The following is a 26,840-nucleotide window of genomic DNA, read 5'->3' as shown; positions in this document are numbered from 1 at the left end:
CGATGTTACACTTAAACAAGTACGTAGACTAAGTTTAAATGTAGGATCATTAGTTTCCGCTATTTCTTCAGGCGTTTCAATGGAATTTTGTTGTTTGACATCGGAAATTGATTTCATAGTTTTATTTTAAAATTATTGATTAGACAATTAAACCTGTGCTGAGTATAATATTGCTTTGGCGGTTTTTATAATGAATCATGTAATAAAGTGTTATCTATTCAAACATTTCAAGACTAGATTACCATTAATTTATTGTTTATCCAATATATGTGTTGTCAAACGTTATCAATACGTGCAAATATCTTAATGTTTATGTGTAGGGCTTTGCAATGTTGTGTTATTTTCGGAATTAAATATTTGGATTTAAAGTAGAATGGTATGTGTTTTTGATTTCCATATTTAAATAGGTAGGTCTTTGAATATTTTGTTAATAATCAAAGAATGATACATGTATGTTCCTTAAAGAGCACTTTCAAATGTGTTAGTTTAAAATAATAGACAAAGCTAATATTGTATACTGCAATATTAACTTTTTTGTAATATCGTCTTAGTAGGTTCGTTATAGACGGTTTCCTATTTGGAAATCGAATTTCGTTCACTTTGACTGTCTAATTTGTCAACACCTATTTCGTATACTTTGCACGTCAGTCTGTCAGTTAAACTCAGATGCATGTCTTCACATGGCGCATAGATCTAGTCTTAACGGAACTCGACATACCTACAAAGATAAAGACACATACATATGGAATGAGACACAAGATAGATCGATTTCAACTATGAGTTGCATACAACATTCTCCGTTAAATGATATGACTAAATAGATACAAAGCACCAGATTAGCCAATATAATTGTGCATGCTTGCCAGATTTCATTACGCAGTTGCGTATCTACGTACAGGCAGCTACGCGCCTGAATTGATAATGGATAAAGCGTAAAATTATTTAATCAAATAATCCTTTGTACATCCCAATAGTTTTTACAATGTCCTTGTTTCCTTCTTATATCATTTTTATTTAGTTCGTTTCTTTTGCAAGAAAACGCCTATGTAGCCAGTGTCTTTAGCAATTTATAGCCAACGCTATGCTGAAAGTACACATTTAGATCATCCATTGGAATGTTTGCAAGATACAGTCAACACAGACACTAAAAGTATTTGCTGTTCATATTAAGTTACACTACATGTATCATGTGCTTCAACGAATTTGACATCGAAACTTTTTAATCTGCATCAGAGCGGGAAACATGATGTTGGCTTTTTGGGTTTAGCGCCGTTTTCAACGGTGTTTCAGTTAAGTTTGGGTGGACAGTTAACCTAGCCGGAGATTCGGTGCCCTTAGTAACGTGTTTTTCGTATGTGCCAACTTCTTCACATGAACAAGAGTTGGAAGACAAATGATTTTAAACTCAATGTTTTTATCATAGCGGAGACAATACGCCTCACCCGAGGATCGAACTTCGCTACTATTACACTAACATTTCTAAGGCCCACTGTGCCATTGGTACATAAAATACCTATCTTTATCTCCGATGAAATCCAAATCATGGTCACATTCTTCCTTAGGGAATTATTTCCATTGAAACGTTACAATTATACGCAAACCATGATTATTTTGTCAATAAGTAAGCACAATTTGAAGAAAATAATTGTGATATTCGTTACTTTACAACAGTTGAGTTATCTTGAAAAAGCACCAGATGTCCTGAGATTAGGCTTATGATGTCAGAGACTACCATTTTTGTTGATTTTAAACTTTTTTCACGGTTCGTGTCGCCAGAGTTTTTGTAATAACAGAGCCGAATCATCAATTACAAACCAGATATTTTACACATGTGATGTATTATTATATTTATGTCGAATAGCATTTTTTTTTTCAAGAAAATTATTCTCGTCTCATACTAAGCAAAATCATAACTTCACATTCCTCAATTTCGTCTTTTTTAAGCGCAACACCAGCACCGGACGTCGCGTTCTAATCACAGGTCTTACCGCAGTAGGTTAACGCTATTCCGAAACGCCGTTGTACAGTGCCATTCAGGTAGCAAGGTATTTGATACGCCAAAAGCAATTCTCCAGAATCAAATCCAGAGGTCGTGGGTTCGAGCCCCACTGAGGTCACGACCATGACCAGTACTAGTTTTTCCAGAAAGCGGAATCGAGAGTGGTTATGATAAGCTTAAAACTTTTATCACAATAGATCTAAAACAAATTAGTATAAACTAAATCTCCAGACCATGGATGTAACAATTGCTCTTGCTTTGCAGCACCAAAAGACGGCCGTCAAAACTTACATAATTCCATTGGTAGTCTATACATATATGTGCACGTTTCTTCAGTCCGCAGAAGGGAATGATGACTGGCACTTTTACGGTAAATTTACTTTTTCTACACAAATATAATTGAAGCAAGATACTTTTAATATTTTGTATAGTTATTTGATTTTTTGTGATGAAGGCCCTACTAGAAAAATAAAAACGTTGGAGAATATATATTAAGAAATGTACATTTTCACGATTTAAATGCTGAAACCTCATATTTGAAACAAAGCAAATTGTCTTATGATAAAATAACTTACAAGCATTGTTTATTTACTTTCTGTATTTTCACTGTATTGTAACAATAAATGATACAGATTTTACTGTGAGTTTATTATCTCTGGGCACTGCATGGTGCTCCATTTTTATCACTAGGCCTGATTATTTTTTTAACCATTAATACGTTAACATGAGTTGTTGTTATTACATGAATGCATAGCTTGTTTTGTTAGGACAGACAGTATTAGATAATTTTATTATTATATAAAACGGCTATCTTTATCTGAAATATTTTATCTTTCGATAACTGTAATAAACGTTACCAAATGTATAACTGAATTATGTATGTAGAACTACAGTCATGATTAAATGCACTGGCACCAGATGAGAAAGAAAATGCCTCCGCACGTGTTATACCCTACCCCTAGGTATTCTATAAGAACCATGGTCGTGAACGGGAAAATATACTAACCCATTTCAATCGGGTATTTCATACCTTAAACACGCAGTTCAGTAAATGTGTACTATTAATATTAAACAAGCAGTAATTTATCTTCCGTTGTGTACCGGTCACATTTCTTCAATACTTCTTATCTTATACAACGTGTAGTTTACAGTGTTTTCAAAGGTACACAAACAACTTGTTTGAACTTCCCTGGTGGAGTTCCGTTCTAGATTACAGACACACTCTGATTGGCTGATGTGAAAATGTATGTCAGTCGTCATTTTACTACACGTGTACGCTAAAATGTTTATATGCAGCATAAATGTGCAAAATGAATTAAATAAACAGAATAGATGTATACCAATGTATGATTTCAAATTCAAAATCATATACAAGATGAATTTTATTCATCATTTCGAGTCTTATCGTAAAACCGTGAATATATTGCATTCTGTTTTTGTTTGTTTACATTTCGTTTAACATGTGCACACTGCCGTGACCTCTAGACCGGATGTTCATTAGGGGAGTTCACGCAAGTTTTTTTCTGTAACGTTGACTGAAGCATAAAATATATGGAGCAATGGAGCATCTCTGCAATATGGAATATTTAGACAATGTGACTGGTGCACGATGGAAGATAAATTATCGCTTGTTTAATATCAATAGTAAACATTTACTGAACTGCGTGTTTTAGGTATGAAATACGCGATTGAAATGGGATAGTATATTTTCCCGTTCATGACCATGGTTCTTATAGAATACCTAGGGGTAGGGTATAACACGTACGGAGGCATTTTCTTTCTGATCTGGTGCCGGTGATTAAATGCAATGCAGCGACACTTGATTATTGTTGTTGATGTTGTGTTTAGCTATACATGTACATATATGCAGTATATACTATTTCAAACCTAATAGATAATACTATCTGTTAAGACACAGAATCATAATTGTTCAGATTTTCAAATATTAAATTTGGGTCTAAAACATGTTGCCTTAAAAACTCACCATTTTTAAAACGTCAAAACCGAAATAAAAATAAATAATTAAATAAAACCAAAATGCAATAAAGCAATTATTGAATGGCTTGCATGTTAAAGTCAAATTTATTAGGCCATAGTTTTGTCCATTGTCAGACAAGCCATTCAATTCATTGATTTACTGTGTAAACCATGTATGTAAGTAGATAGACAATCCTGTATCAAATAAAATCTGGAAAGTAGATCCCCCGGAAGCACCGAGAACAATGCAAACAGTGAAAATTGCAGACTCGGTTTGATTGAGTCTGTTCATGAGCAGTAATGGAAAATGCAACACTGCCCACGCCCCCTAGCCTAGCCTAGTCAAAGCCTAGTATGAATATCTGAGCCTGATACTATGAGTTTCGATTTTACCATCGGCAATGACCACAATCTTGAGTAATACAACAGAAAGAAAAGCGTATGTGACCTGATTCATATTTCGTGTAGTGTCATTATGCATATAAATATTGGATTGAAAATAAAAAAAGGAAAGTGACTCCTTATATGAATATGTTTAAAATGTCTTGAGTATAGATCTGAACCCTTTCTTAGGAAAACATGTAGTAGTAACTTCGATCAAAATATAACATCACAATCATTAAAATACTTTGCTACACTTGAGGATAACAGAAAACTTTTTTATGTTCAAGTGAAGTATTTGATTATCACCTCCCAGATGTTTTTTTTCTACTTTAAAATGTTACTCATCATAGATCATTGCCATTTTCAGAACTAGAATAGGGAAAATATACTAAACGGAATAAAACTTTTTACTCGATCAGTCAGGTTATAAATGTAAGATTATTATATCTATTAAGATGTGCAGGTGGTGATAAAATTTTGAACCATGCCATGAGAAAACCAACATAATGGGTTTGCGACCAGCATGGATCCAGACCAGCCTGCGCATCCGCGCTGATCCATGCTGTTCGCTGTTAGTTTCTCTAATTGCATTAGGCTTTGAAAGCGAACAGCATGGATCCTGACCAGACTGCGCGGATGCGCAGGCTGGTCTGGATCCATGCTGGTCGCAAACCCATTATGTTGGTTTTCTCATGGCACGGCTCAAATGATCCAATCGTATCTAGTTTAAAAATGAGCGACACTTTATACTTTTGACGATTCTATTATTACGTTCACTTTGAAATTTAGTACTTAAGGTATTAGATCACTAATAGCTATGTTTACAAAATGGCCTTTGCTTGGTATATTCTGAAAGGTAACCGTGTTTTGCACTATTATGTAATTTTTCAACAACTTTTACCGTGCCGTTTTTTATAAATTTTGCATAACATATGGTATCTCCTCAAGCTCAAGTGGAGACAAATTTCAAAGTGATAGCCACTATCCAAAACGTTTTCAGAGAACTCATTTTACCATTAATTTTAATGAAAGAAACATTTAACTATTTGTAAACAATTATAAAATACAAAATAAAAATGTCAATATCATTTTTTCTATGGTGCCTGAAGAAAACGGATTTAATGAGACAGAATTCATACTTCAACATTGAAAAAATAAGGTCGAATGAAGTGTTTCTGTTTTAAATTTTGCTTATTCCATTTAAAAATAACCTTATAGCTGACATAAAACCTACCTAAATTTCGTCCACAATATATAATCTAAGAGTGAAAGCAAAATAGAGAACTTTCACCGCATGTAACTCAATATTTTTAAAGATGTTAACTCTACCCCTTCTGTTTAAGCAGTAAAATCAATTTGAACACCAAGAAACCGCTTATAAGATTCATCTTTTTCCATTTTTGTACAAGAAATCAATAATAAGTCTTGAAAGAAGTAAAAACTTACTAGAAAAAAGGAAAATAAGGGAAAAAAATTTGGTCCCAGTAGGGCTTGAACCTACGCCCCCCTAAGAATTGCAATAAATGTAGGTTCATGGTAGGAATTGAATACTCTTCAAAAAGGAGGTTCTCTATTAGTGGTATAATACTTTAAAGTAAATTTCAAATTTTTATTTTGTCGTTTTATTTTAACAGTTAACTTGCATAGTATTTGAACAAAAATTTTCTAAAGGGAATATCGTTTATTTTGTTATACTACGTAAAAGTTATACCTTCAAACATAATAGTCTAACTTAGATACTAACTTCAATAAAACATTATTTATTTCAGTTTTATCTGTCGTCAGCTGTATCCAATTATGTTTTATAAAATTATTCTTTAAAAAATCTGCACTCAATTTGATGATATCAAATGCCTATTGTCATAAAATTAAGAACGATTATTTAAGAAAATGCATTAGTACTTCTTGTAAACTTTTAATGTGTACGAATTCAAAAGAAACAGAAGTGATCGAAATGTTTTAAGGACGAGTGTATATTAAGACCAGTAGGCTTTATTCTTAAAGAACATGTAAAAGACTAAAACAGTTTTATCCTTGTAATACAGGTTTTTCCTATGGAACAGTTCCTATAATCATATAAAAATGATATGGAATCACATTTTAGCTTGCCATCATTTACTCTATTTTCCTTTCCAGTCTAAGGCTAACAAATTTGTTGTATTATAATTAAATATGTTTTTTAACAGGTGAAAATATAGCGTTCCATAAAACTGCAAATCAACTGCCTGAAACGTTTTTTGATCATTTAACTTCTGCTTACTCTGTGGCTTTTGACAAGTATTATCCCGCTAGTTTGGCCGTTGACGGAAATACAGATAGTTATTTTAAACACGGGAGCTGTAGTCACACAACAGGGAAGTCAATCGTTGATGCATCATGGACGGTGGACCTTGGCAAGCCATTTAACATCACAGGAATTGTTATATACAACAGAGACGGTAACAATATTTATTGAGTTTTAAGATCTATTTAATTAGTCCATGAGCCAGACCCAGTAATTTTGGCTAGCGGTACCATCCGAGGGGATTAAAGCTCAATGCTATTTTTGGATAGTTCAACATCTGACAATTCAGAAACTATGTGATAGCATTGCAGTGGTGGTAGCTTTTTGTGAGTTATTAGCCGTGCAGTTACCCCATCCCAAAATAGACTTTCATCAAACTTCTGTTATACATAAGAAGACTTTATATTTCAAACTAATGGTTCTCTGTTATTTTTGACTATATTTGCTTCAAAATTGATAGACAAACAGCTCAGTTTATGTATTTTATAGAACTGTTGTTGAACTATTGCCTCTTTAGCGTTTAGTGATTGCAATTACAGACACACATAGACCAGTGCTTAAACATAATTAAAGAACACAAATATTGTTTCATAATATGCAGTTAGAAAGGTATTTTGCTCATTCTTGAACTAATATGACATGTTTAAATACATAGAGTATAAGGCAATAGAATTCTACAGATCACAAAATCAAGTTATCTGCCATTGGCTGTTGGGGCGCTTGTAATTTACGGTCTATTAATGTGCGTTACCTACTTCTTTGAAATTCATTACATTTTGTAGTACTTCTATAAATGATATGGAACAGAAAAGTATGAATATTATTAAATCAAAACAATTTCTGAACTAGTTTTGATATGTTAAATCTACAGTTAGACAGTTATTCGCAGGCCATTAGTTTTTAATATCAAAGTCACCTTGTTGTTATTGTAATTTACGTGACAATACACGTGTAGACGCAAAATACAAAATATGTGGTTTAAACATGATATTTTACAATCTGATCTGTCTAAAAGGTGCATACTCCTGCCAACTTCTGTATCTATCAATGTTCTTATGCTTAAATTGTAAACATTTTTATGCAGCATAATACCAGATGGTAGTTTCAAACAGTAAAATACGTTACCATAAAATCAAGATTTTCATAATATTTCATATAAACATGATAAAATGTTGTTATTTAGTACTATGTTTAGAAAAGAAACATTTTAACTAATCAATAAAATCTTTCTACAGTTAGGTATCAAATGTCATGTTAATTAATTGAATGGAAAAATGTAATTTATGTTACAATATGTTACCGTAATCGGTAATATGCTGCTGTTATTATTTTCAGTCATTCTCTTTGTATATCATGTTAAAGTTATTCTTTGTTTTCAATAAACCACATTTTCCATGTATTCAACATACTAGAACATTCTTAGTTATGACTCTTCATCACTGTCTGAATCTTATAAGATATATCGTCAATATTGGTTAGCTCATAATCTTCATCAGTTTCACTGGTTTCGTTTATGTCAGTGTTGCACAATATGTCAATAAGTTTATCAGGAACAATCTTTTTGTCACTCAAGTTGTACACTAACTGTTGTTCATCATCAAAGTCCCAGCAATTTTTATCAACATCAGGAAGATAAAGGCTATTCTCATGGACATGTAACCAAATATACACCTTAAAGAAAAGATCAAGGTCGTTTAATTTTATATGAATAAAACTACAAAAGTATTAATTTAATGTAAAAAACATTAAGGGATTGTATCAAATTTGAGTCTATTACAATAATGTTTTCCTATTTTTTTACGATAGCTACGCAAATATGTATATTGAAAAATTTGTAGATTAATATAAATAAATGAATAGTAACTGAAAGCTGACTGGACTGGCAACAGGGTCATGTCTATGCCGTCGGAACGATCAAGAACGCCGTCTTGGTTGCCGTTCTTCTTGACAAACATTTTGTACCTAACCTTGCTGATGTTCCGATATTTTGGATGACCATTATACTGCAAATACAAGTGACTCTCCGTCCTTCAAAACGTCGTCGGAGCACACATGTTGACGTCCCGCCTGTTAAGCTGTCTGAACATAATTGAGTTTTGTTGTCATTATTGCTCATGAAATATTTCCAATTCTGCGGATGTTTTGGTATTTTTGACCAGAAAACAGAAGTGTTGGTGCAGTTCAACGTCGTATTCTTTCGACAGACTAGATTGTTTTGGAAATGTATGTATCTGCAACGAAATCTAATATGAAAGCATCGCCATCAATGATGTGAGATATATTTTCAATAGAATGATATGATTTTTGCAGCTCGATACTTCCTTCAACGTAGTATAATAGTTTGGCTTTGTCTGTGTTTGTTTCCGTAGTTTGCCAAGGACACAGGAAATTCTATGTCTACATTATGCGCATTCAACAACTAATATCACGAATAGTAGAGACACATTTCTTTCAGCTTTGAATGGAAACATATTTTTTTCTACAACTGTCATTACTTTTTTACATCCGCATAATCGGCTTTGATCTGCGCAGGTTCCACTTCTTTGTGTATGGATTTGTCTTCTAAAGTCATGTCTACTTTCGGTTGTGTAGCTTCAACATATTTAGCTCGCATGTGCTGTGTCAAACAACACTTGTAGAATGAAGAACATTTTCTGCTGAAACTTATGGTGATGTACCTCAGGCTACATCTTATGGGGTGTATATTTCTCAATTAATTCGGTTTGCCAGAGCGTGTAGTCATGTCAAGCATTTCAATGAACGTAATCAATATATTACAAGTAAACTTCTTCAGCAAGGCTACCGTTATTACAAATTGCGTAAATATTTTGCTAAAATTTACTATTGTAATTCTGATTTAGTTTTAAAATTCAATAGTAATTTAAAGACACTTCTGCGAGAAGGTATTTCTAAACCCGTTTTTTATAAGGATGTGGTTTACAAACTTCGTAAGATCTTGGGTCATGGTAATTTTCCAAATGTATTTGCTAAAATTATAAAACGTTTTATTAAAAGAGGTTACGACCCAACTGTTTTGAGACATACCGCATGTTTAGTGTTCAACTCGTTTACAGTTGGACACTACGCTTCCCCCTTTGATTCTGTCTGACGAAAGAGGGGGGTGGGAAATCTATGATAAACAGTTTTTAAGTCCTACCAGAACTGAACTGTTCTGGCCTGTTTCGTCGGGCCCTTAAGGGTGTTTCTCTTGTTGCTGTGACTTCTGAAAAGGCATTGAGTACATACGTTTTTGGTTCTAAAGGTTTGCTTTTTATATATTTATACACGAGCATTTTTGTGTTTTACTTGCCATGCCTTTTTGTTTCCATTACGTGTGTTAGAGATTCAACTGGAGGGGATTACTTTCATTTACACTGTCCCGTGTCTTTGGAACATGGTGGGGGGTAAGAGTGATGTTGAGTGCGCACCATAAACCGGTTTAAGCTCCCCAGTGGTGTTTTTGCCACTGACCGTTCCAAGGCGGTGCCCCACTGTGTTCCTTTGTTTGTTCGTTTTGTCCTAATGTGTTGGCTTTGTGTGTGAGCGCGTGTATGTGTGTGTGTGTTTGTGGTGTGCGCGTCTGCGTGCTGTGGGTTTCGTTTTGGGGAGGCTGCGATTTTGGTACGTGGCATTCCTTGTTGGATATTTGTATTTGTTTTTTCTGATGTTTTTCTTTTTCTTGGCATGAAGGTTGATAGCCTGTTCTATAGTAAGTTTTACAGCATTCTATGATGCTGGTACGGCTGATCTAGACACACTAAAGCCATGACCCCTCAAAAGCTTTTCTGCACAAGGGTGGGTTACTTCAAGATTCATCATAAGGAACAGATAGGGGAGCGGTGGTCTAGTGGATAAGGTGTCGGCTCAATCCTGGAGTCATGGGTTCGTGGAAATGTTGACTTTTCTATTGACACCAATACTGGTTTTCCAGGAAGCGGGCTCGACAGTGATACCAATAGGCTTGAAGCTTTCATTACAATCGAGCTAAACAAATTAATATAAACTGATAAGCAGGTAGATACATTGCATCGTTCAGATGATTGGACGCAAATGATAGTGGGCACAACTTGTGCCAGACTCCTATATGCACATCCAGGTCGTTGACATTTGTGGCCTCTATTAATGCCAGTAACAGAAGTGTGCCCTTTTCCGTGATCTCTCTCTCTCTCTCTCTCTCTCTCTCTCTCTCTCTTTGACTTTCAACAGATTTTTAAGGCTTGGATTGTCAGCAAGTTCCTTTACTTGTTTACATAAACATCGGTTGAAGGTCAAATAATTATGATTGAATATATGTGTCATCTGTCAATAAGTAGGTGTCAGAAGATTTCTAACATTTAAACTAAGAATGATAGTGTCCCTATTAAGCCATGGTGTTCCGATGAGTTTTCTATTTGTTTAAAACCTAATGCTAAAACGTATTACAATGTATACATGTAAAATTATGTTCTTGTATAATTGATTTGTACTGATTTCGGTAACACATATTATTGTAACGTAAAATTGACACAACTAATGAAATGAGATGGTGATTCTTTGCATTCTAATAAATATCTAGTTCAACAATACAAATTATGTATACATGTAGTTATTATAAAATTTTATAACTTTTTCCCGATCTGTGTAGGGCATTATCTTTACTTTAGAAATTTCAGTTTTGTAACATTTTGGTAACATACAAACTTATACGGAGATTACATCATGGAAAAGTTCCTTCCACCGCAGAAAAAAATAGTTATAAGAAACACTATTTAGTCTGTACTTTTAATTGTATTCAAGAATCATAACATCTTGGTTATTGGGTTATAAGTACGAGTAAAATATGTACAATGTTGGTTATAAAATCACTGTTACGTAAATTACACTTATTTAGATGTTAACGTGTATGTGAAAGAAATCTTGTTTTAAAGCACATTCAATTCATGGTTAAATAAGACTGTTAATAAACTACAGAATGCACTTTTTCTTAATCATTGTGTAACACTATTTCATCGTCTTATATGTTTTTAGAAAACATATTAAATGTCCCGTAAATTACAAAAGCCCTAACAATCAAACGGCATTTATGTAGGAATAAAAAGCATTCAGTATGTACTTTCCGAAAGCCATAATGTGGAATTCCTTAGGGAAGACAGGGGGGAATGGTACCTCAAGGTCTAACATCTATCTGAAGAAAATCTAATTATGAACTGTAATTATGCTTTATAGTTGTCCATGCTGTTAAGATGTTCTTTATAATCATTATTCTAATTAACATTTATTCAAAGAAGCAAACCCAAAAATGTCGAAAATTAAGGAAATATTTTATTTATTTTTTCTTATATACTTGTTACAAATACATCAATTATTCAAACTGAATAGCATTATGTTCCATAAATCGTATGTCTACATTGGATATATTTTAGCTCACCTGAACTTGTATTTAAGTGTAGGCATATAACAAGATGATATCACACCAAAAGCTACCGTCGATACATTGCTATGATATATTATCTTACTCCAGGGTTGTATACCTTTCCAATAATCACTATGAGAATTAATCCCCCGAGATGGTACCAATCAACCCTATGGCTCATGTACTAAATGTTACAGACGATTTGACAGAAATTCTATTGTTGAACTTTTCTGAGAAACTATATACGCTGTCATACTAGTTTTGTTCTGTATTTAACAGTATATCGTGTTATCTGGAAGATTTTCTTAACATTGAATGTATGTTTGTGCTTCAATGGTTGATCCTGTCAACTTCCAAAGTGGGCTTCAGTTTGGTTTTACTAATAATTGGGTTGCTGTTGCATTCTTTTTGATTTACAGTTCCTTGCAGTAACGTTTTTATTATTCATACAAAATATATAAAAAGAGAGGTGATTCTAATTTCAGGTTTGTTAATCTTTTAAATTGATTTTAAGTAGCTTTTTGAATATATATTTTTCAATTAGTTAAATTTGCTTGAGCGTGTAAGTGGATGAATTCTTCAGAAAAAGTAACTTAATAAATAACTACACCGTATATTACTAATAAACTTAGAAAAACGAGAGGCTACCGAAAAGGGGGTGGGAAAGGGGGGGGGAGTGTGATATAATGGTTTAAAGAATCCATTATACCAAATACTTCTTAAGCATTCTTTTCAGTTAGCTTTACGGTCAATAATAAGTCATGTACTTTAAGAATATATTTCGCATTCCTTTTCACACTTAGCTTTACGGTCTAGAAATTAGTCATGTGCATTAAATGACAGGTTACATTATATCGCCCAGTTAATGCATTGTCAGCAATGCATGTTTCAAAATTACTATATTGTTTTGACAACTGACTAACTGGATAAATGACAGGGTAATTATAAACACCCGGTCTTTTGATCACGCCGCATGACTCAAGTCACGAATCATTTCTTTCATAAGCAGAAGTTTTGAGACAACACTTCAGTATCATTCTGGTACTCAGTTAGGTTAGATGCGTATGTTCGATACTAGCAAAATGAATTAGTTAGATAAAGACCGAGGCAATTAACGTTGAAGTAATTATGTCGAAGAATAGAAGTTCTGTTAATAACTGAGGAAATGTTAGTGAACTATGTTAGAGAATTATGAAGAAAGACATTGTTGTATATATTATCTTAGAATTAGTAAAATATTAAATAGTAGTTATCATACAGAACAGAGTTGTTGTTGTTGTAGCTAGAATAGTGAACTTTAGACCCTGTTACACCACACGGGTTGATTTGGTGCCTTAAAAGAACCAGGATTCGAACGAACCTTCGAAACGTCGCGGACACAACACAAAAGAAGTACTACCAACTACCACGAGGCCACCATGACGAATAAAATGGAATAACAACACTTGCGAATTGGCAGACGACTGGAAATGGAACTGACGACCGATAAACCTCTTAAGACAGCTGTTAGAACCCCCATGAACAAACGAAACGTACGGACAAGATGCAATTTAAGGCTCGGCAAGGAAAGAGACATCCATGGTGTATGGTTATGGAAAAAGAAATCGATACTCCATCAGGTTAGTGACTGTTCATTTTAACTCGTATACCAACGATGCTATTCGGGAATTCTTTAGATACATTTTTGATTTGAAGAGATGTTCAGCTCTCTTTAACATTTTTTTACAATTTTACAGGCGATCCAAAAGAAACTTTATTCTTAAATTTTACGAATTTTCGTACATTTAAGTCAACAATTAAGATTATTTTACAAGAATATCATATAGAATTTTTCGAAAATGGTATATTTCATAAGGAAAATGCATTATTGTTGTAAAGATAAATTTCAAACAGATTACTCATTAAAATATAAAATTGACAAGCATATGTACATACATGTAGTCCAGCTTCGTTTTTTTGTTATATTAAGTGAGGAATACCCTTAGGGAAGTAAAGTTGTATAATTGCTCTCAATTACTAAAATGACAAGATAACATTGTATGAATCATAACCCAAATGCTCTGAACTCCATGAGATTTTGAGATGACGTTGATAACGTCTGTGATGTGTGTGTAACGCTATATGTATTATTAAAATGTATCGTTGTATGATGTGTCAAGAACCATCATAGAGCATGTGTAATGCTTATACATAGTAGAATGTCGCAAGAAATGCGACCGTTGATGAAACAATAAGTTTCTTATTTTATGAGTCTTAGGGGAATTATGTCGCTAGGAAAGCGACCGTGTATTGATATGGAACATGAAGTTTATTAAGTTGAGTTGTAGAGAATAATGTCGTTAGACATGCGACCCTTGCAATCAAACCTGGAGATTGCTTCTTATGTATGAGTCAGAGTAGTTGCGGTTATGTGTCAATATGAATTAGTATTACTTGTTAATTAGCTGGAAATTCATTAGTAAAATATTTCATTGCATTACTGCTATTAAAGGCGGAATTCCGTAAAGAAGAGAAATAAAACATGTTTTTATAAATCTAAGAATAAGATTTAATGACAAATTAGTGCGTGATAAATACATATTTTTTTCAGCGTAAAGATAACTGTTATTAGAATTATTTTGAACATTTATGAAGAAACTAACATTTTGTATTTTACAATAAATGTATCCCGAATAGTTATTAGAGGTTTACGGTGTTTTTAACAGTCCTGACTTAAGACGACGACGCTTTGTTACTAAGATGAAATGAAAACTATAGAAAATGAAAAACAGAAAACAGGAACCAGATTGGCATACAAAAGACAAATTTATAAACATTCTATTTAGAGATTCTAAGAAGGCATCATTAAGTAAAGTTCTTATATAGACAAACGAAACTTTTGACAATGTTAAATGATTGCTTGTATATTCATTAAACCGAGAGAATGCTGCTGGAGCAACACGCCAAACCTTCTATGAAAACGACCTTCTGAAGCCGGGCTAAGCTATTACTCAACAATGAAGGCTATAATAATGCGTGGTGACATACGAACATATTTCATGGCTTTTTGGAGAAAACTGACAAGTTGATGGGTCACCACTCTTACTAATTCGACTATAGCAACTGCGGTGTACAGATGTCAACCATGGAACTTGAATGAATGATGTCGCCTTTCACGTAAAAACAAGTATCGTTCCGAAAAACAAGTATCGTTCCGATTGTTAAATATGATTCTAGAACATTGTTTCATTTTTTAGTATATACTAAGTTGTAGATTTTTATTATTTCATTATAATATAAAAACAGGTTACGGGATTTTTCTTATTAATATTACTTTCGCATATTTAATCTTATTTTCTAGAGATTTGTGAACTTATATATATATATCATTACATATCAGTAATTGACATTTTACGCACGTCTAACTGTTACTTGAAGTATTTCCTAATGATGATATTCTTCTTGACAGGTATATTTTTGACAGTTATGTTGTGTATAAACAATTATTTTTTTTTCATTTCAGTTACATTCTTGAAGGCAAAACCCCTCTGGGCAAGGGAGGAAAAAGTGCATTTTAGTATTGTGAAAAATATTGTGAAAATTGTGTCCGCTAGTAATGCAGTGTTTTATTTAAATTAAATGGGGTTTTGACTTCAAAAAGCAAGAAAAACAATCTAGGACTGAAACAAAAAAGAAAACAAATTGAATATTCTAGGACTGAATCAAAAAATCTGTGAAATTGTGAAATTATATCTACGAATACCTTGTGTTTCATCTTATTCATTGATTGTGTATATTATATCATGCATTGATCTTATTATATATTATATCATGCATTGATCTTATTATTTTTGATTTTATGAATTCAATTGTGTTCTAATTCTACTTAAGGCATTAATCTTCAGTATTACGGCTAAAACTTTAAAAACAAAATTAAGTATATATTATCAGCCGGTTTTATGTATTACCTCATGTTTAATTTGTTGATTGCCTCATGTAAATTTTTGTTTTTGTTTTTATTTTTATTCTCTTATAGATAATTAAAAGAAAAACTCACAAGAAAGGGGCGAGTGTGATTAATGGTTTAAAGAATCCATTATACCAAATACTTCTTAAGCATTCTTTTCAGTTAGCTTTACGGTCAATAATAAGTCATGTACTTTAAGAATATATTTCGCATTCCTTTTCACACTTAGCTTTACGGTCTAGAAATTAGTCATGTGCATTAAATGACAGGTTACATTATATCGCCCAGTTAATGCATTGTCCAGCAATGCATGTTTCAAAATTACTATATTGTTTTGACAACTGACTAACTGGATAAATGACAGGGTAATTATAAACACCCGGTCTTTTGATCACGCCGCATGACTCAAGTCACGAATCATTTCTTTCATAAGCAGAAGTTTTGAGACAACACTTCAGTATCATTCTGGTACTCAGTTAGGTTAGATGCGTATGTTCGATACTAGCAAAATGAATTAGTTAGATAAAGACCGAGGCAATTAACGTTGAAGTAATTATGTCGAAGAATAGAAGTTCTGTTAATAACTGAGGAAATGTTAGTGAACTATGTTAGAGAATTATGAAGAAAGACATTGTTGTATATATTATCTTAGAACTTAGTAAAATATTAAATAGTAGTTATCATACAGAACAGAGTTGTTGTTGTTGTAGCTAGAATAGTGAACTTTAGACCCTGTTACACCACACGGGTCCCAGTTAGGTGTCTGCGCAAAATGTTTTTTGATTTTCTTTATATTTTATGACAATATACATGTATTAAGTTTCATTCACAAGTGTTACTGTTATCAGTTTTGACTTACTTTTATAGAAATTCACATTTAAAGTGGGTGGGGCATAATTAAGATAGAAGTTGATTATCTGAGGCCATTTCTTGAACTGCAAAATTATTATTCCTATAGTTGTGTTGCTTCGAATGTTTAGCTTCGCATGTTTATTTACCCCACCCACTTTTCCCTAGTTTGAGAGTGTACCACTCTTTCAATATTAATCAGAGTGAACTGATATATTGCCATTTTAATGTTTATTTAGCTTACAATATCTGCTGAAAATAACACCTAAATATCTCAACTAATAAAAAATGTTTTAGATTTTTGGTGAAGTTCGTCCATTGAAAATCAGTAAATTTGATTAGGCCACTTTGTGGCTCTGTGTTGAAAAAAATATTTACGACAATTTAAAACGCAACTTGTTGTGTAAATGTCCATTGCATAATTATATTATCACGAAAGTTCCAGGTAAAAAGTTTGAACCATTTTTAGAAACGCGGCAAAGATTATGTTCCTGGCTGGTTACATGTCAAATTACCCCACCCACTTTAAATGTGAATTTCTATAAAAGTAAGTCAAAACTGATGACAGTAACACTTGCGAATGAAACTTAATACGTGTAGGTATATTGTTATAAAATATAAAGAAAATCAAAAAACATTTTGCGCAGACACCTAACTGGGACCCCCCGCCCCCCACCCCCCCGCCCCCCTTCCCTTTGGTGAATTCCAATTTTATCTTAAACTCTGATAACAATCTAAAGACAATTCCACAAGAAGATACAGCGAAGTGCTCAAACAAATGAAGCTTGTCTTTGTTTACTGGGTAAATATCCATTATCTACCTATCCATATGAACACATTATGTATGTTCTAATACCTGTTATCTACATATCCATATGAAATACTGTATGTTCTACTTTGTCCATGTATTATAAGTAAATATTCATTATCTACAAATCTGTATGAAGCACTTCTGTATGGTCTACTTTGTCTATGTATTAAAGGTATTTATCTATTATCTACATTTATATCTATATGAAGCATTTATGTATACTCTACTTTGTCTAGGTTTTTAGGGTAAATATCCATTATCTACATATCATATAAAGCACTTATGCATGTTCTATTTTTTGTATTTAAGGTAAATATCCATTATCTACATATCTATTTGAACCACTTATAAATGTTCTACTTTGTCGTTGTATTTTGGGTAAATATCCATTATCTACATAACCATATGAACACCTTATGTATGTTCTAATTTGTCTATGTATTTTGGTTAGATATCTGTTGTCTACATATCCATATGAAGCACTTATGTATGTTCCACTTTGTCTATGTATTTTTGAGTGAATTTTCATTATCCACATAGCCATATGAAGCATTTATGTATGTTCTCCTTTGTCTATTCATTAAGGGTAAATATTTATTATATATATTATCTTCATATCCATATGAAGCACTTATGTATATTCTGCTTTGTTTTTGTATTTTGGGTAAATATCCATTATCATGATCTACATATTAATATGAAACACTTATGCATGTTCTACTTTGTCTATGTATTAATGGTAAATATTCATTATCTACATATGGATATGTAGATAATGAATATTTACCATTAATACATAGACATATGAACCCGCACGCTTAGCTCAGTAGGTAGAGCGTTGGTCTACAGATCGCGGGGTCGTGAGTTCGATCCTCGGGCGGGCGTATGTTTCCGTGACGATTTGGTAAACGAACATTGTGTCTGAAATCATTTGTCCTCCACCTCTGATTCATGTGGGGAAGTTGGCAGTTACTTGCGGAGAACAGGTTTGTACTGGTACAGAATCCAGGAACACTGGTTAGGTTAACTGCCCGCCGTTACATGACTGAAATACTGTTGCAAAACGGCATTAAACCCAACCCAAACAAACAAACAAACATATCCATATGAAGCATTTATGTATGTTCTACTTTGCATTTTGGGTAAATATCCGTTACCTACATATCCATATGAACACCTTGTGTATTTTGTAATTTGTCTTTCTATTTTGATAAATATCCATTACCTACATATGCATATGAATACCTTATGTACTTTCTAATTTGTCTATGTATTAAGAATAAATATTCATCACCTACATATCCATATGAACCACATGTGTATGTTTTACTTTGTTTTTGGATTTTAGATAAATATCCATTATCAAAATATCCATACGAAGCAATTATGTGTGTTTCACTTTGTCTTTGTGTTAAGGATAAATACCCATTATCACATTCATTTGAGCTGGTTGGATTTGTTTTTCATGGGTTGCAATCTTAGAACGTGGTTATTCCTAACTTTCCTCAAGATAAAAATCATTTGTCTAATATGTGTTAAACACTTATCAGCTTGTATAAGATTTAAGCGGTTGTTATACCAGAACAATAAAAAAAATCAATATAACTGGACTCAGCTTCATTTTCATGGCACGTTTTTTGATGACTGTGTCATTTAAATGTATAGTTATTGCAAATAAATGACGTTTAGATTTTTAAGTTTGTAAACTGCAAGAGGTTCAACAACACTGTTTCCCATAATCATTCTATATTAAATTAAAAACGAACCAGTTATTAAAAGAATATTAAAAAGGAGTTTCTGTTTGTATATTATAAGTCCTGTTGTGATGTATATCCAACGGAACGCCATATCCATTCTTTTATCTCTAGAAACATTGCAGTCGTTTCATAAGTACAGAATTGACTTCTGTTTAATTTAGTTTAATTTTAAGTTTGCAGTACTCATACTTATCATATTCTCAAGATAAATGACATATATGATATGACTTCCTTTAATATCAAATTACAGAGGTAAAAATCCGATTAAAGAATTTCCAGATATATGGCGATGACACCACATTGATTCACAACAGTGCTGGCACTGACGAATATAACAAAAACATACTTACTTTTAAACTTGATGGGTTGCGTTCATTTTCTACTATAACAATACTACTTCCAAAACAACATGGTCATTCAGACGGAGGGAATTATTATTTAACACTATGTGAAGTTCAAATTTATGCAGGTAAAATCGTTAATTCCTTAAAAAGTTTTATACACTATGCGCGCACTTATGTGTGCTGATGCGTTTTTATGTTGCGTGTGTGAGTGCCTGAGTATGTATGCGCAAAATCAATACAACATAGTAATTATTATTGACTGTTAATTTGTCTTTAAGACGTATTAGAGAAAGTCACCTGTACGTGGTCACATCAGTAAGATCAAATAGTTCGGATTATATGAGAAAAAATATCTTCAGAAATAAATTACTTAAAATGGATAGTCTCCAGAAAATGTAAAACTGTAAACTCCATGATAGTTAGAAATTTAATAAGTAGCACTTTCAATGCTTGTACATGTCTTCAGTCCGCAACAGAGTAAGCAACGTTCTAGATATGTGAATACATTCAATTTAAGCTCCACGACCTGCTTGCGATGTAAGCCTAACAGACGTTACAAACGGTGAAGCACAGATATTCAATTACACTGGCAGACTAATTAATCATAAATATACTGTTGGTACAATCATTGAAGTACATTGCAAGGAAAAATTCCATCCCGATGTATTAACACGTTTCGAGTGTCTTGCTTCAGGCAAATATAACTATACAGTTCCAAAATGTTTAGGTAGGCAACAACTTTTTATTTAAACTTTCTCACTATAGGACTAATATGATGTAAATTATTATTATTAGTAGTAGTAGTATACCAGATTTATAGAGCGCACTTTTCATGATAAACACGTTCAAATGTGTTTTACATATATAGCAGACGAGGCCACACAAGGCGCGAATTTCGTCCTCTACTGGTAAAGATCTGACCAGAGAGACAGAGTGAGACAATGACCCCAGAATAGATACAAAGAAATCACTTTATGATACAGGTCTGTCCGGCTAATTTATCCCAGATCTTTGAAAAAAGAACCAGTAAAGGCCTCATAGTTAGATGGGAGACACTCGCAACATTTCAGAAAATTCCAGTGCCTAGACCGGAATTCGAAGCCCGGACCTCTGGATTGACAGTCAAACGTGTTACCACTAGACCACAGCCCAACCACATAATATTAAAAGTTAGCAAATGATGTTGGCGTTATACAAATGATAATGGAAGTCATATAAAAATGTACTTGTATCTCCTCTTATGATGTATTGATATATCACATTTAAAAGACATTTTGAAAATATTTGCACCAAATATATGTCAAGCATCTCGTGATTTAAGTTTGATTTATTAAATTGTTTGAAATGTTCCGTCGAAAAGAAAAACCGTTTAGAATATGGGTTAAGATCGTATGAAACCTTACACTGCGAGGAAAGCGGAATTATAAATATATCTTTGACATGGTATATACAGGACATTGTTTATATATGTTTTCCTATGTTTATTAACCAAAGGCAAGCTACAATATTGTATGCTATTGCTAATAAATACCACAGGAACCTGAAAATCAAAATTAAAATATCAATTACAGATTCTCTTTGCATAATACCAAACATTACGAATGGCAAATTTATAAATGTACTGTCAACAAAGTTTGACGTGGGAACAACGCTTCAATTTATTTGCGACAAGGGATTTACAGCAGCAGCCTCGGAAGACACTATAACCTGTGAAAAAAACTTTCAATGGAACATAACACCTGTGTGCCAAGGTAAACTGTTCTTGAAACTTTTTATATACTACAATATTGTCATGTACTAAATCAGAAATTTGGGAATGGCATATTTTACTCAAAAAATCCGGTGAAGCTATTTCTAGTGGAGGTAGTTAGGGTGGACGTGAGAGGTATTGCACATACCACTAATTCTCTTGAACAAATGACAATAAAACTGATTCTGCTGTTGTTTTGCTTACTTTTATATGATCTTCTTATTGATTTATTTTACACAAATTTGCTTATTTATATTTCGTCTCTTCTTGTTTTACATAGGATGTTATTATCAATGTACAATTTTGAGGTCAACCTAATTTTGCAAGTACGATTGATTACAAAATGAAGTTTGGTCTTATTATGAACATTGAATTTGTTTCTAAAGTATTTCAAAAGTTCCAAATCAAGAAAAAAAGATGACCGCGTCGGATATCGAACCCCGGACCGCCGCTACATTACATTTTCTCGTCGTCGTAACAAATGGCGCTATAGCTAAAGTAGTGAATAATGACTTCAAAATATAGATATTTATAATCGAGACAGTTTACATGGTGTAAAAACGTGACAAACGCTTTTAGATTTTCATCGCCAAAAGTAGTAAAAACAGCAAATTCGCGTGTGTTTCCGTAACATAAAGTTTGCCAGTAATTAAGTTTTAAAGCCTTCTTAAGAAATATAGTAATTATTTCAAGATATCTAACATATTTTAGTGGTTGTCGAACGATCTGGAGGTTTAAGTTTTGAAATTAATCATAAGGCGGTGACGCAAATTAGACTAAAGTATATAATTCATACAAAATGTCAAAATATTTATCTTTATTAAATTCTATAGATTTGTTCTTTGCTTTGAGCACATCTATTTTGTAATTGCCTTTATCACTGTAGTTAAAGCAGACTATCAAAATCAAAATATCAATTACAGATTCTCTTTGCATAATACCAAACATTACGAATGGCAAATTTATAAATGTACTGTCAACAAAGTTTGACGTGGGAACAACGCTTCAATTTATTTGCGACAAGGGATTTACAGCAGCAGCCTCGGAAGACACTATAACCTGTGAAAAAAACTTTCAATGGAACATAACACCTGTGTGCCAAGGTAAATTGTTCTTGAAACTTTTCATATACATGTACTACAATATTGTCATGTACTAAATCAGAAATTTGGGAATGGCATATTTTACTCAAAAAATCCGGTGAAACTATTTCTAGTGGAGGTAGTTAGGGTAGACGTGAGAGGTATTGCACATACCACTAATTTTCCTGAACAAATGAAAATAAAACTGATTCTGCTGTTGGTTTGCTTACTTTTGTATTATCTTCTTATTGATTTATTTTACACAAATTTGCTTATCTATATTTCGTCTCTTCTTGTTTTAGATAGGATGTTATTATCAATGTACAATTTTGAGGTCAACCTTATTTTGCAAGTACGACTGACTAAAAAATGATGTCCATATTTTTATGTCGCTCATGTTTTCTTCAGCTGTATCTGACACTTCCAGCAGACACACAATTGTGATAATTGTTGTGGTTGTAGTTGCATTTGTGTTTGTGATAACACTGGTATTAGTAATTTTCATCTACAGAAGGTAAAGTTTACGTTATGTTTTATTAGTTACTGTAGCATAATGAAATCTCAAAATGAAATTCAATACATCTTCTTACTTTTTGTACATTTAATAACTATCAAACATGTTTTTGTGTTAAAGTATCTGTTTGCGTTAATATGGGTGTACATTTTAAATAAGTACAATTTATCTGTCATATATACAATGGTTACATACGTTATATGAATTGTAACTTATTTTATACTAGTATTTGACATTTATGATAACTGCATGTAGGAGACAAAGGCAACAAAAAGACCCGGCACCAGATGCTTTATATACAGTTAGCACTCCTGCAAGTAAGTGATTAATATACAGATTGCACAAATAAGCTGAAAAATATAAACGATTAACGAAATCGAGATTAAAATGTTATTACTCGTTACAGGAGGGGAGTTCAGAACAATTTGAAACTACCCATATAAAATATAGAAACAAATGTTTTTAAGGATAATACCTACACCGGTCCCTCGAGATAGTCATCATAAACAATAAAAAAACTACAGGGTAGTCTGCCCTTGGTATACTGTGCAGACACTGATCCATTGCGCTACAAAGGCGCTTCTGAAAATGTATCGACGCCCAGCCAGAATTATTTTTCACCAAATGAAAGAAAGAAATATCACAGGGACTTAGGTCAGGTGAATATGGAGGATGCGACAATTGCTTGACATGCTGGTCCTTTATATACTGCTCGTTTGTGCAGATGCATTGTCACGATAAACACAGATGCTCCATAAACTAGTTTTAGGGCGACGTTTAAAAGTAACGTTTTCTAACTGATTTTAGAACCGTGTTCCTGTAAATCTAGATCTGCCGGCTGCAAGGGGTATTTGCACAAGGCCTTTTGAATTGACAAAATGGTGTACAGAACCCGTTTTCAACTTAGATTTCTGTTTTTATGATAACTGGTGGTTTCTACCCTTTCCTACGCTACAGCTTGTTGTGTGTCTGCCCTTGGGGTTCGAACTAATATACACAGATTTATAGACTTTTAGAGTTTTTCAAAGCAACATTGCGCCCTCCGGACGGACTCTGTTATTTTGTCAAAAGATAGGAACCTACCTGTCACACACTTTTCATGAACACTTCCCAAGGAAATGCATGCAGAATCTGCGATGCTTGTATATTCCGAGAGCAACGCACCTTTACGTAGGCTTTAATGTCCTTCCTACCTTGAGCCTCCGTGTCTACGATGAAGTTATATAGTGTGTTGTGTTAAAACTTTCAGTCTCGGCTATAACAAAACCAAATACCTTCAAAAGTGCATGTACCTGAATAGTTTCAACGGAATCGCCTTAGTCTCAAAATTGTCTCAATTTCCTTTGTATTATTATATATAATAAATCAAACAGGTTGTGTCATTTTTGATTATTTGTTAAGTAAATCAGCATTAATGGAAGTTGTTTAAAGGAAACAAAAATACATACTTGCCGAATGGAAAAGTGACAAACAGAAAGACATTTTAATCATTTAGTCAATGTGACAAGTCAGCAGATGTTTTTGTGATACATGTTTCACAACATGTAGTCTTCACTCCCATTTTCTCCATCTGAATATGTCAGTCAGTCAATCAATCAGTCTGTCTTTAATTTTACTATTAATTAGCTTTATAATTTAAAATCAATGAGAAAGCAAGATCCAGTGTCATACATTTTTGTAGTTACTGTTACTTAAGCCACTGAAGTACGTTTGAAATCGCCGTGGTATTAAGTCTACATAACTATTGTATTTACATCTATTTATTAACACACGGCATGGCATGTATTTTGAGAAAAGTTTCTGCTACGTTAACAATATATCACTGGATAAAATTTTTAATAATATTTCACTCTTTACAATGCTGTAAGGATAAAAATAATTATCTACGCGGCCATTAAATGTTAACATACATGTTCCTAAACTCTGTTATGTCTGTAAGTTAAGTGTTCAAGTTTAAGTTGTCTTTCTATACTTACATCGTGTAAGATCGTGTAGAGTAACACATACTAGACGAAAATAACACTTCTACGAGTTTCTTTTTAATGATTATATACTTTATTTTGTTACAGAATTGCGGCGTAGCGGTAAGTATACATTTCAAAAATGTAAACATAGTGGCTTTGCGACCAGCATGATTACAGACCAGCCTGCGCATCCACACAGTCTGGTCAGGATCCATGCTGTTCGCTTTCAAAGCCTATTGCAATTAAAGAAACCGTTAGAGAACAGCATGGATCCTGACTAGACTTCGCGTATGAGTAGCCGTTTAGGAAAGGTTTAAATATAAAAGAATAAAAGGATATTGTTCATATAGTTAAGTATCATCCTCTAAGCGTGTCTCCTCGGCTAATTACAGAAAACAGCGATTAAAAAGAATGTATATTTATAGTAGAAGCACTTTCAAAGTCACCGTTTTGTGAGAAAAATAAAGGCACACTTCTGTACTATATAATGTTTAAGATCTTATGTAGCAATTTCCAAAATGCAGTATGTGACATGTAATATTTTGTTCGGATCTAATATCCTTGTTTATATCCGTGTATAATATTTGTCCATTATCAAACTTTCATGTTTAACGGACTATCAAACAATAAGTGTTATAAAACTTAACAGATGTGTCGACATGAAGCCAATCTAATGGTATATTGGGAATGTTTCTTTCAGGCGAGGTGCCAGGCACGAGGATGACATGAAGTAAAACATGTATTAAATACCAAACATGCATGGAGACCAACTGTCTAAAAAAACTTTATTTTTGATTTAAACCTTTTACCTGTGAACAATGGTCTGCTGGAAAAAAAGAACACAACTGAGCTCTCCTGAGCGCGGACTTACATTATAGTTTTCGAGGCATGTGAGATGAAATGCAACGATGATTAAATTTTGTAACCTAGCGTGAAAGTTTTGTTTGTTTTGAAGGAAGAAAATAATTCATGAAAACTATTGATAATATATATATATATATATATAATCGAGACTTCGTCGAAAATGGATTATTAATTTGGTATTTTCCCTTTCAAAGGCTGATACATCATATAGTTTAGTATTGAACATGATCCAAAAAGTATGCATATTTATCAAACTTATTTTAACAAGACATTTTCATTTTCCTTACAACACTGTAAGTCAGGTCTGCAATCCGTACGAGCACCACATTTGATTGTTTTATATATTCAATGGGAGTTGATGCAGTGTTTAATAATCGTGTGCGAAATACAGGCTATATTACAGACAGAAAATCAAGGTATACGTCATAACAAACATGTATATATTTGTTTCATGAACATTTTAAATATCAGACATATAGAGTCAAGACTTTGGCTGTTAGAATGTTGTGTAGTTATCTACAACATGAAGAAAAAATATACAAAGAATCACTAAGAGAAAAATTTTGTTTATTAATACTTAAAAGTTCAATGGCTTTGTACGCAACAGTAACCGGTTAAAACACTCTAGAGAAGCTTTAGCCACTGACCATTTTAAGGCCTATCCTGTTGTTTTGTGTATGTATAATGCTTACCCTCCCTTTTTCAACACTATATGTACTTTATGTATGCATTTCACTAAGACTTGAAACTGAAACTGAAACTGAAACTGTTTCATTTGATTAAACGCCTATTTTTACGCAAAACATATTCAATGGCGTTTTACAAATACATAAAAATACGACAAAAATTAAGATATTTAATGACATATAACATAAATGAGCATAAATACCATTGTGAATAAACTATATAGTAAGCATTAAAAA

The 26,840-nt window shown here is 33.0% G+C and overlaps 1 protein-coding gene across 3 annotated transcripts; it reads left to right on the top strand.

Annotated features, from left to right (window-relative positions):
- The first annotated feature begins 301 nt into the window (after positions 1–301).
- LOC123523371 (uncharacterized) lies at positions 302–26,840 on the top strand. 3 transcript variants are annotated; one of them, XM_053539161.1, is made up of 11 exons: positions 302–376; positions 2,264–2,369; positions 6,547–6,798; positions 19,650–19,868; positions 20,261–20,470; positions 21,315–21,494; positions 22,417–22,596; positions 22,984–23,089; positions 23,345–23,406; positions 25,159–25,173; positions 25,754–26,840. In XM_053539161.1, the coding sequence occupies exons 1-11, from the start codon at positions 374–376 to the stop codon at positions 25,780–25,782; spliced, it is 1,362 nt and encodes a 453-aa protein (XP_053395136.1). In that variant the 5' UTR covers positions 302–373; the 3' UTR covers positions 25,783–26,840. The 3 variants fall into 3 exon arrangements, with proteins under 3 accessions (XP_053395136.1, XP_053395137.1, XP_053395135.1); XM_053539162.1 differs by lacking the exon at positions 25,159–25,173; XM_053539160.1 differs by having other exon boundaries at positions 25,159–25,794.

The sequence above is a fragment of the Mercenaria mercenaria genome, chromosome 3 (genome assembly GCF_021730395.1).
Source record: "Mercenaria mercenaria strain notata chromosome 3, MADL_Memer_1, whole genome shotgun sequence".
In the NCBI taxonomy this organism is placed as follows: domain Eukaryota; kingdom Metazoa; phylum Mollusca; class Bivalvia; order Venerida; family Veneridae; genus Mercenaria; species Mercenaria mercenaria.
Note: the sequence above shows the minus strand (reverse complement) of the source record. Positions and strands in the feature narration are given on the sequence as shown.